Below are 12,667 nucleotides of genomic sequence, written 5' to 3'. Positions count from 1 at the left end.
TCAGTTCTTGGAAGGTAAACGACAGCCTGGTCTACAGAGCAAGTTACAGGACAGCCAGGGCTCCCCAGAGAAATCCTGTCTTCAAAATGAAAAACAAACAAAACAACAACAAACGGGCATGGGAGAATCCTGTTCATCTTCAAAATCCCAATTATGCTTACTATAAGTGGTATTGCCACTATGCCATGGTCTTAGGTACCCTTCCTTTTGTATGTTTCAAGTCAGGGCTGCGTCATTTATGGGACTGTTAAGAGTAAGGTTTTTCGTGCCAGACTTGTCCCACCGCCATGCCAGCCCCAAATAACACACAGAGACTCTGTATTAGATATAATTCTGTCGGCCAGTTACTAGTTTCTTATCGGCTAGCTCTGTCTTAAATATTAACCCATTTCTATTAATCTAAGTACTTCTTCATGGTCTCATCTTACCGGAGAGAGGGGCTGGCGTTCTTCCCTCTCTGTCCTCCGTCTTGGATCTCTTCCCTACCACTTCCGGAATCATCTTGTCTCCTAGTGTTTCAGGGGGGGTCTTGCTTGATCAAGCCATATTAGTCTGCAGGAATCCACAGCCTTTCATTTTCTGTGGAAACAAAATTAGAAATCCTTTTCCTCAGTAACCTGTCCTTAGACTTAAATTTTGAAGTCAAAGCATTTTTAAAATATATACATTGAATTAATTTAGCAGCATTTATTTTAACAGTTGTTGCTACTTCCTCAGGTCAAATGATTTATTTAAAGATAACAGAACAGCATATAATATCCAAAGTTTCTCTGTGCTTTCCATCTTTACATGGTCTTTTTATTACTCTGTTTTTTCTACTTCTATTTTTACATATTTTGAGACAGGGTTTCTCTGTGTAACTTTTATCTGTCCTGGAATTCACTCTGCATACCAGGTTTACTTTGAAATCACAGAGATCTGCTTGCCTCTGTCTCTCCAGTGCTGGAATTAAAGGCGTGTGCCACCACACCCAGCTCCTCTCTGTCTTTTTAAAACCATTTTATTCCTTTTCTCTCCCAAGCCTACAATATTTTAGAACACACTATAAGCCTTTAGCGCTTTTTCTTAATGTGAATCTGTCTTTACTGTAAATCTTTATTTTTTGTGACCGTGAGTCTTTTATCTGGTAAACAACAGCATTGCTAAAATGAAAGCCACAGTTGTTTCAGCTGCAGTCTATCCAAGATGGCGATGGGCACCTTTACCACCAGAACTGAGAGCTGTGCTTACTGCCTTGGTCTGTGCTGCCATCCAGCAGCATGTTGCCGGCTTGGAGATGTGATCACTGCCATTGCCAGCTCTCGTTGTTAGCAGAGCTCTTTAAAAGCCATGCGGTTTTTGCCTCTTACGCAGAGTCAGGAAACCTCCCTTAAAGGAGCCATGCAAATATCTGCTTGTCTCTAGCAAAACAGCCCAACCAAGAAAAATGCTGCTTCCAAGAAGCCTTGCTTGTCTCTGTTCTTTAGTTTCTAAAATCCTTTTTAAGCTTGTGTTAAGTTTTAAGTTGGAAGTTCTTTGGTCCGCGTTGGACGCCATATTGTTATGAGTTGTTTTTCTCTCTGCCGGCCTGACCCCACTGCCACGCCAGCCCCAAATAATACACAGAGACGCTGTATTTGATGTAACGCGGTTTGCCTGTTATTTTCATTGCTTATTGGCTGGCTCTTTCGTAATGATTAACCCATTTCTATTAATCTAAGTACTTACACTTGGTCTTAACTTACCGGAGAGGGGCTGGCATTCTTCTCTTTCAGTCCACCATCTTGGATCTCCCTACCACTTCCGGAATCCTCCTTGTCTCCCAGTCCCGCCTACCTTTCTTTCCTATTGGCCAACCGTGTTTTATTCATTAACCAATATGAGAAACATATTTACAGAATGACATCTCCCATCATAGGACTGATGTTTTTGATAACCTAAATGCCTGGTGGTGTTTCTGGTATGATTTGATATGTCCATGTATCCCTGATTTAATTGGTAAGTTTACAAGTAGTAATTTTTATTAACATAAGCTAATTGTGTGTGCCCTATAGTTGTGGAGTATGACTGGGGTTATTCTTCCCATAAATTGTGTGTATCCAGAATAGTTATCTGCCTGCCCAGACAGGTTACCTGTTCATTTTGCCTTAGCATCTATCTTTAAAGTAGACTAGCAAAAGGTACACTACACCTTTGTAAAATGGAGGGACTTGGGGAAAGGCATAACCTGAAAAAGTACTGTTCTATACAAAATGAAGTAACTTGGACAGTGCACAGCCTGCCCTGCTTTCTATTCATCCTTTTCTGTGTTAAATACTAGGTAAAGAAAATTTAGAAATTTAGTTACGAATCTATAAAAGTGGAAAGCACTCAGTCCCACATTTTTTAATATGAACTGAATTTAATATTTTAATTCCTTGGTTGGGGGGAGAGTGTATCTAGTGTTTTGTATGTGGATGTTGGGTATGTGTGTAGTGTTTTGTATGTATGTGTAGGGTATGTTGGTGTAGGGTGTGTGTGTTGTTTTGTATGTGTGTGTAGGGCATATGGATAGAGGTCAGAGGTCAATATCAGGTGCCTTCTTTGCTTGTGTTTCACCTTAGTTTTTGAGTCTCTTACTGCCAGCAGACTCTTAAGTCATTTTGTGTCAGCCTTTCCCAGGCTGGGATTACAGGTGGGTTCCCCAAAGCCTTGCTTTTATGTGAGTGCTAGAGTAGTTCATGCTTGCACAACAGTACCTAACCAACTGAGCCACCTCTTTAAATCACTATATAATTAGTGCCATCTCTGGTTTATATATTTTATAGCTCTTTTCACTTAATGTATTCCTTTCCAGTATTCTAAGTAACTTTTCTTACTAAGTGGGGCTAATAGAGTACCCATCTCACAGGCTTGATTTGTGGATGACTAATGAATAATCAGTGGTACTTTACCCTCACATGGTATTTGGTAAATATCAGCTATTGCTTTTATGTATGTTATAATTAAGAGATCATATCAGTGGTAAATAAAAGGAAAACTTCCATTTTGGAGACATGTTTTTTTCCCTATGTAATGCAGGCTGGCCTGTCATGTTTTCTTGCCTCAGGTATTGGAATACTAGAATGCAGGCGTGGGGGTGTGTCACATCCAGGTTTATATATTTATCCTTTTGTTAAGATTTTCAACCTGTATGTTTCGAGTACCTGTTTCTCACATTGTTCAAGTCAGAGCCTGGGCAGTCTTAGTTAGACTTAGCCACCTGCTCTCAACAGACCAAGAACACAGAGCTAATAAAAACAAAGGAAGAAAATCTCTCTCTTCCTTTCTCTCTTCCCCTCCCCCTCCGTCTTCCCCTTCCTCCTCAGCATCCTGACACAAGGTATAGGTTCACTTTATTTTACTTAATATGTGTTTGCAGTTGCCCACAGAGGCCAAAAGACAGGAGAGGAAGGGGAAGGGGATGGGGATGGAACCCTGGATCTGGAGTTAAAGGTGATTGTGAGCCATCTTTTGTAGGTGCTGGGATCTCTGGCCTTTTACAAGAGTAGGCAGCAAGCCTTCTTAACTGCTGACTCCAGCCTTCTTAACTGCTGACTCTTCAGTCCTGAGTTTTACATTTGAAGAGGTGTGCATAACTCAGCAGTCCTGATGAAAGTGTGATTGGTCCTTACTTACCATCTCTGACCAGTTATTGTCTCAGCTCTAGTCTTTCCTGCCAGGTAGTTATAACATGTCAGAACTCTGTGGAATCTTCTGGGGGGGAACACCTAGACCTGGAGACATTCCAGTTCTTTATATAAGTGCTTTAAATGATCCTAACCTAAAGAAATTCATTGTTGAAAATAGGAAATAAAGCAAATAGCAAATAGCATTCTGTGATATCTTAAGAAAAAAATGTGAAAACGAGATTACACAGAATAAAGAACATTTAATCTGATGCGCAGAAATTCAGTAAGGAATGTATAGGCTTCCCAGATGTATAAAAGGGTTGTGAGGGTATATTTGTTAAAAAGATGTGAAAGTCGTATAAGAGGCATGTATATATTAAGAAGGATGGCCCAAGAGTTTAAATGGATGTGAAGAAAAAGTTCAGGCATTGCAAGACAGATCTGTGTATTTTGTAGAACATCTTTATATTTCCATGTCTGTCAAATGGGCATTAGGAAACCTTGATTGGATGTTACTAAACCTCTGCATTTAAGGAGAAGGGTGGTAAGAGATTCTCAGTTCAATATTATTACAAATAGTTGTCTTGATTATTTGATCTTTTTAATTTTTAAAATTTAGTTTGTATGTGAGTGCGCAGAGGACAAGGGACAGTTTTCTGGAGTCAGTTTTTTCTTTTCTCTTTGTCGAGGTATGAATTCATCATGTTTCCCTGATGAATTGTTTACTCCAGGGTAACTGATGTGAGAACTTGTTGGTGAATTGGAGATTCTTGTCTCTGCCTCCCATCACTGCTGCAGGAGTTCTGAGATACGGTCCTTCTACAAATATGGATGGGTTCTGGAGATGGAACTCTGCTCTCAGACTTGCAAGGCTAGCAAGCACCTTTACCTACTAATAAGCTGGGCCTCCCGGGGGCCAGTTCTTGATTTGGCTGCCTTGTTATTAATGAGACCTGAATTGTGTCTCAAACTAAATGGATATTTCAGAATAAATTGTTGTTTTATGTGGGGTGTTATAAGTGCTTACTTGTCTTCCCAAATACAATTAACACAAATTTGCGTTTTATATTTCACAGGAGACCTTAAACATGGAGTCTAAACCTTCCAGGATTCCAAGAAGAATTTCTGTTCAACCCTCTGGCTCTTTGAGTGCTAGGATGGTGTCTGGAAATAGAGGAGCTAGTTTAAATGATTCCTATCATTCTAGAGACTCTTCCTTTAGACTGGATTCTGAATACCAGGTAATATTTTACATGTATTAGATTTTTTAAAAAATAGTTGTACCTGAGAAATCCTACAGTCTTAAATTACTAAAATAGAAACAAAATAAATAGCTAATGATTTTCAAAATTTGGGAGCTTCTGAAGGTTGGATAGGATAGTATGGTCTTGTATAAAATGCTTTCTAAAATTAGAAAACTTTGCATTTGAAAACAAATATTAATTAAAATAAATTTTAGGTGAGGTGGTATCTGTGAATGAATGGTTTTATCTGTGGACTGAAAACTTAATCCTCTTCCAGTTAGAATTCTTACTATTCTGACTCTGTATGTACAAAGCAGTGAGTGAAATGACGATACAGCTGATAAATGCTTTTGCTTTTAATGTTGGTTGATTAATCAGTCTGTCTCAAGGTTTTTCTCAGTAGTAGTGTGTATCCAGCATCCAAGAAGCATGGGTTGGTTATCCCCAGCACAACCATTTTAACTACCTCCTAATAATTACCTGCCCTTTAGGAAGCTACATTAGCAACAGCCTTTAGGTTAATTGAATATTAGTGTTTAACAGCAGTTATTCCTTATTTATTTTTATAGTCTGCATCAGCGTCAGCATCTGCATCACCATTTCCATCTACATGGTACAGTGAATCCGAGATAACTCAGGGAGCACGATCAAGAGCACAAAACCAGCAACGGGATCATGATTCAAAAAGACCTAAGCTTTCTTGTACAAACTGTACATCTACCTCAGCTGGGAGAAACATTGGAGGTGGTTTAAATACAGTATCAGGTAAGAAGCTACTCGGTTTCTGTTAAGTCACTTTATGAATGTTTTGGTCCAAAGTCTAAACCCCCTCTGAGATTATTATTTTTAAATAGAATAATTTGTATATGACAGTGGATTTGGAAGTGCAATAGTTTCCAATAGTTTACCTTAAGTTGGTGGTAAAAATGAACGGACTACTCATTTTGCCTTTTTGTTTTACAACACGGAGAATGTTAGTAGATTTTAATTGGGTAGAATGGCTGTTTTTTTGTTTGTTTAGGGAACAGTCTCATTATGTAGCCCTGCCTGGCCCAGAACATGAATTAGAACATGTGCCACCATACTTGGCTCTAACATTAGTATGTAGTTGAAATTGGTGAAAGTCATGAGTGTTTTGTTGGTTATTGTGAGAAAGAAGTTTTTAAGTGATACTATAAAAGCCATACTGATAAATATTAAATTTCCTTTTCGAGTGTTTTGAACTGATAAACATACAATACTTTTCAGAAAATGATCAAACTCTTAATTTAATATTAAAAAATGTTGGAAACTAAGAGCTTTTACATAAGTATACAAAAATGACATTGAACACATTACTTAACCACCATGGGATTTATATGATTTATCCATAAAGCTCTGAGCTTCCTAGCTTTATATATTTGTGTTGTTCAAAAAAACTTCGTTAGGAAAGCAGGAGATTTCCTCCATACTGGAACTCTAGTAAAATGTTACACAAGCCTTAAAGCTGTAAAAGGAGGCAAAACTTGTGATAACACAGTTAGAGATAACTGTGTACATTACTAACTGAATTAGTATAAGCAATGCCTTTCAGTTTTTATAGCTAGAATCTTCAAGGAAAAGACACTGTGCTTCTGAAGGTCACTAAACTAATGAAGTGTGGATAAGAGCAGACTGACCTCAACTTTGTAGACACACATTACTTTGCAGAAACAATGTGTTCTCTTAGGCTATGTGAAGACAAAACATTAAACTCACTAGGCAGTTTCCCTCAATGTAAAAGAATCAATAAAGCTAAGAAAGGGAGAAAGCCAGGTGTGGTGGCACACACCTTTAATGCCAGCACTTAGGAGGCAGAGGAGGCAGATCTCTGAGGCCAGCCTGGTCTACAAAGCAAGTTCCACAGCAGCCAAGCCTGTGTTATATACAAAAAACATGGGGCGGGTGGATCTAAAGCTAGGAAAGGAAGAAACAAAATAAGTTTGAGAATTTAAGTTTATTTTGTAGTGAAATCATATCTAATGAAATTTGGAGTATCATTGAAAAAAATACATTAATTCTTATATAAAGACTGAATGAAATGTGATAGTACAAATATTTCTGAGGCTGATAGAATATATGTTTAGAATATGTAAGCATTTAAGTCCAATTCCCTGCATGAGCGGGGGAGCTTTTCCCTAATAAAATTGTATTTATCCCATAATTGAATTGCCATATCAAAATAGCTTTAGGTTTTTATTAATTTAGAGACCAGGTCTCATTATTTATCCCTGACCTAGAATTCACTGTGTATATCAGGGTGGTCTTGAACTCACAGAAATCTGCTTGCCTGATTCCTACTCTGCTTCCTAGTGCTAGGAAAGCCACCATGCCTGATTTTGGTTTTTGTTTGGGTGGTTTTCCAATATCACTTTGACTTTATGAAGTGTTCTGTACCTTTGTCAAATTTTCATTTTTGATCTATAGTTATTTTAACATGTTACATGGGACATGGGCAGGTGTAACAGAGAATGACTGAGACATTTAGCTTATGTATGAGGATAGATTTGCAGTGTTAAGGGTTTAATATACATAGACTTACTATATCTGATGCCCTAAACCAAAAAAGAAGAATGTTTAAGCAGGAAGATAATTTGGAGATGATTAGGTCATTATTAAGTGGTTTTGTTTTTCTAAAGTTGGCTTGTGATTATGGCTGTATAACTGGGGATAGCTATGATAATAGTTACCTTCACTGTATTTCTAAAGATTTATGAGCCTCAGAAATCTTGAAAACTTTCTCTGAAACAAAACTTGTTCCATTACTTTAAGATTCTTCTTGGAGGCATAGTCAAGTTCCCAGATCTTCATCAATGGTACTTGGTTCATTCGGAACAGATTTGATGAGAGAAAGGAGAGATTTGGAGAGGAGAGCAGATTCCTCTATTAGCAATCTTATGGATTATAATCACCGAAGTGGTGATTTCGCAACTTCATCATGTATGTATAACCTACTTTGTTAAGTACAGCTTATGTGTTAGTACAAATGATCTCTGTGTCATTAATAAGAATACAATGGAGGAAATGAAGTAAATTTTAATTTTTTTATGGAGATATCAGAACTAACTTTTTGGTGTCTTATTATTGTTTTACTTTAAAAAATATAAACAGTTTAAAACAGATGTTCTTGAGTATTCAGATTCTGTCTACTTAAAAATCTTTATATATGAAAAGCATTTTATGTATGTTAATAAAGTACTACTAGATAATTCTTGCATACTACAGTATGAGTTGTCTATAACAGTTTTAATGTGTACTACTAACTTGAGTTATGGAAAAAAATGTGTTAATCACACCATTTTGAACAATTATTTTATGTGTATGGCTATATTTGCCTACATGTATGTCCAGAGAGGCCAGAAAGTGGCAGATCCTCTAGAATTGGGTTCTAAATGGCTGTGAGCCACCATGTGGGTGTGGGGAATAGAACCAGAGTCCTCTGATAAAGCTAGTGCTCTTAATTGCTGAGCCATCTTTCTAGCCCCCAATGAACCATTTTAAGGATGATTGTTTTGATTAAATTTTCAAACATGTACAGTTTTGTGTGTGTGTGTAGACTTAATCTTTTCAGAGACAATCACTTTAGGTAACTGAGGAAAAGAATACTGATCGGAGTTAACAAAAGTAACAGAAAGGAGTTTGTACTTACTGTAATCAAATTACAGGACAGGAAGATATATATAACCTGTAATAGTTTGTCCTTTTCATTGGTCTCCATATATTAGCACAATAAATGTACCTATTGCACAAGATATAGGGAGTGCCTCCCCCCACACACACACACAAAAGAGTAATAATGTTTCTTATCCCCACTGAGATGGAAACAACCAGTTAAGGAGTTTTTATCTTGTTGTTGACCTTGAGGCAAGGCCAAACTAACCCAGACAAGCTGGGAACTCTGTGATCCTCCTCCCTGTGCCACCCGAGTGCTGGAGCTATTCCTCCTCCCTGCTCCACTTTTGAAACTGCAGACAGCAGAGGCCTGTATTGACTCAAAGTTCCAAGTAAATACTAAAGGGCTAAGGTGTATCTGAAGAGTATCAAAATTAAAGAAATTCTTACCTATTAGCAGGGAATATTTTAAAATTATATGGGCAATAACATTTACATAAAATAATTTTTGTATTTATTGTGTTGAATAAGAAAATCCCTGTGGTGGTTTTGCTTTTTTTTAAAATCCTTGCACTGTACTACTTAGGCTAAAGTACTGTATCAATTTTTGAGTCTTCTAGTGTGTCAGTTTCTCATTAATGCATCCAGCTTACCTCAGCAACTTATTTTTATAAGCTTTCATACCTTATTTTTAATTTGTAATCTTGCTGATTTTACTTTTTTTTTCCTATAATGGTTAAGCTGTTATAAGATAGCAGTATTCATTTCAAACCTAGTCTTTGAATTGGCAGTAGTCAATAAATGTACATTTATTAATGATTAAATTATTTCATAATTGGTTACCTTCCCTTCTTTCAAAAATAGATGTTCAAGAAAGAGTTCCTTCTTCATATTCACAGGGAGCAAGACCAAAAGAGAACTCAGTGAGCACTTTACAGCTGAATTCATCATCCACCAATCACCAATTGCCTTCAGAACATCAAACAGTATCGAGTTCTAGGGACTCTAGCAGAAATTCTTTCAGATCACATTTTTCTCCAAGACAATCAGAATCTTTTCGAAACAGTTCACATCCCACATTTTCCTATCTTTCGAGTAGAGATGAAACCCCAATTATAAGCAATTCAGAAAGGGTTGGTTCCTCTCGGAGACCATTTCAAGAATCTTCTGACAATGAAGGTAGGCGTACTACTAGGAGATTGCTGTCACGGATAGCTTCTAGCATGTCATCTACTTTTTTTTCACGAAGATCTAGTCAGGATTCCTTGAATACAAGATCATTGAGTTCTGAAAATTATATTTCTCCAAGAACCTTGACTTCACAGTCTCGTAGTGGAGCATCATCTTCTGAAGTCAATGATGGCAGGGCATCTGAAGCTTCTCAGGGATTTAGATTTCTTAGGCGAAGATGGGGTTTGTCATCTCTTAGCCAAAATCATAGCTCTGAACCAGATGCAGAAAATTTTAATCAGGAATCAGAAGGTAGAAGTACAGGACCGTGGTTATCTTCCTCACTTAGAAATAGATGCACACCTTTGTTCTCTAGAAGGAGGCGAGAGGGAAGAGATGAATCTTCAAGAATATCTACGTCAGATGTACCGCCTAGATCTCATATTTTTAGAAGAGAATCAAATGAAGTAGTTCACCTAGAAGCACAGAGCGATCCCCTTGGGGCTGCTGCCAACAGACCACAAGCATCTGGAGCATCAAACAGTGCTGCAGGTGGCTCCACACCAGATTTGCCTCAGGGTGGAAGAAGTACAGGAATAGCGGGTATTCTTCCCGGTTCTTTATTCCGGTTTGCAGTCCCACCAGCACTCGGAAGTAATCTGACTGACAATGTCATGATTACTGTAGATATCATTCCTTCAGGCTGGAATGCAGCTGATGGGAAAAGTGATAAAACTAAAAATGCACCTTCAAGAGACCCAGAAAAATTGCAGAAAATAAAAGAAAGGTAACTTTGAATTTTCATTGTACTTTGTAAAGCTAGATCAAAGATTTAAAATGGTTCTCATTATATGAAGTTTCTTCCTTAAACTTACATGGTGTTACTGTGTCTTATAGACAAATGGTGATAATAATAAGGTAGGTTTTAGGGTATGAATTTCATCAAGAAGCCATCTAAGGTATTTATCTTGATGAAATTTATCTTGATACAGACATATATTAATTCTTTATTCTATGGTTAACTACTGCCAAATAGAATTTAATTGGGAAGAGGAACCAAATGTTAATGCATTGTCATTCTTTAATAAATTAGTTTACCACTTACTAAAGATATATTTTACCATGGGCTATATTCCAGATTTTGAACTCCACCCTCCCCTAGTAATATTATCGTTAATGTTTATTCATTATAGCAATTTCCTCTGATTGTAAGCTATCTGAAGAATATAGTAACTTAGATTTCTTATCTTCAAAGATAGCTTTATTTATTGATCTTGAGTGGTCTACAATTTTATAACATTCTGTTTAGTTAGGTAGGTTTAGTTTTTATTTCTTGGTGGTTTTGTTTGTTTTGTTTTAAGAAGGATCTTACTGTGTAGCCTTAGTTGGCCTGGAACCAATAGAGATTTATGTGCTTCTGTCTCCCGTGTACTTGCATTAAAGACACTAGGTCCTAGTTACATAGTTTTAAAAGAACATTTATTTTGACAGAGTTTGCAGTATGTGTGTTTGTATGTTTAATATTTCGCCTTATTATGAGAATTGTAAGACTTGACCAATTAAAATAATAAACAGAAAATTGGATCTACATAGTAAAAAGTAATTGAAACTATGAAGGAAATAATGTTAAATACAAAACAAAATGTTCAGCTTTTCAGAATAGTTGTGCTTGATAGTGTGTTTCTGACTAAGCTAGGGCAGAAAGTCTACCTATAGACTATGTCTCTTTAAATGTCTTGCTAAATTCATGTCTAATGTCCAGGTTGTATTTCAGTAGCAGTTCATCATCCAATACTGTCAGTTTACTGAGTGCCTCTTTCATGTGCCTTCAGTGAACTAACAAAATAAAAATTTTAACAGAAAACTTTGCCTGTTATAAAGTGATTTTAGATAAAATGGTACGTTAGCCTGTTAAATGGAGGATAATAGAAAATGTTGCATGTTTTAAAAAGCTTTCCTTTATAGATACTAAAATGATTTAGTTAGATTGAGAGTAGAGTGATGGAGAACTTTCAAGTCTATTTTTAAAAATTTGATTCAGTGAATACAAAGAATTTGTCAGTTTTGATAACATGAATGAGAAACCACAAGTCAGTATGTACTTAATTCATTGAGATACTTGTAAAATTCTTTTGCAACTAACAAAATGGACAAAATGATGTGTATGTTACCCTTATACAATTGTATTTAAAGTAATCTAGAAGATTTTAGTAGTTAAAATGTCAGTGATTGAAACCAGGCCTTGGTGGCACATACCTCTAATCCCAGCACTCAATCCCAGCACTCAGAAGGCAGAGCCAGGCAGATCTCTGAGTTGGAGGCCAGCCTGGTCTACAGAGCTAGTTCCAGGACAGGCGCCAAAACTACACAGAGAAACCCTGTCTCAACAAAACAACAACAACAACAAAAACCTTAGTGATTGTGAAAAAAGTGAACTATATTACCAAAGACAAAAGGGAAACCATTTGCAACTGAGTTTCAGTGTGGCTGCTCTTATTACTTAATAGTTTTTACTCATAATAACATGAACTCTCAGAGGTTACTATTGTTGCTTTATTGTTACTGCTTGCTTTTTTGTGCTCAGTATGAGCAGAAATGAAAGACTGAGATTCTATATGATGAACATGTCCATCTAGGGGGAATTAAGACATTTCTGAAATCCGTGCCTTCTTTTTCAGCCTCCTTTTAGAAGACTCTGAAGAAGAAGAAGGAGACTTATGTAGAATTTGTCAGATGGCAGCTGCATCATCATCTAATTTACTGATAGAGCCATGCAAATGCACAGGGAGTCTGCAGTATGTCCATCAAGAGTGTATGAAAAAGTGGTTACAGGCCAAAATTAATTCTGGTAAGATTCAACCTTTAGATTTTGTTTTCAAATCTTTTTCCAAGAGATACATTGTAGCAAGAATAATAATAACCCAGAGACAGATATTGGAGTTCAAGCTGAAGATCAGAAAAGCAGCCAGGCCACTAGCGAGTTCATATCTCTAC

The 12,667-nt window shown here is 36.9% G+C and overlaps 1 protein-coding gene across 6 annotated transcripts in view; it reads left to right on the top strand.

Annotated features, from left to right (window-relative positions):
• Marchf7 (membrane associated ring-CH-type finger 7) overlaps positions 1-12,667 on the top strand; it is a 40,886-nt gene that overhangs the window by 17,042 nt on the left and 11,177 nt on the right. For all 6 annotated transcript variants that reach the window (XR_007834545.1, XR_007834543.1, XR_007834544.1 and 3 more), the window contains exons 2-6: positions 4,706-4,870; positions 5,443-5,638; positions 7,664-7,831; positions 9,368-10,460; positions 12,352-12,521. Coding sequence is in view for 3 of the 6 variants with exons in the window: in XM_051184633.1 (XP_051040590.1) it covers positions 4,718-4,870; positions 5,443-5,638; positions 7,664-7,831; positions 9,368-10,460; positions 12,352-12,521 (1,780 nt within the window). In the remaining 3 variants the exon portion in view is untranslated. The remainder of the gene's footprint in view (positions 1-4,705; positions 4,871-5,442; positions 5,639-7,663; positions 7,832-9,367; positions 10,461-12,351; positions 12,522-12,667) is intronic.

Source organism: Phodopus roborovskii, unplaced genomic scaffold (genome assembly GCF_943737965.1).
Source record: "Phodopus roborovskii unplaced genomic scaffold, PHOROB, whole genome shotgun sequence".
NCBI classification, from domain to species: Eukaryota; Metazoa; Chordata; class Mammalia; order Rodentia; family Cricetidae; genus Phodopus; species Phodopus roborovskii.
The sequence above is the reverse complement of the archived record's forward strand: the minus strand, read 5'-3'. Positions and strand labels throughout refer to the sequence as shown.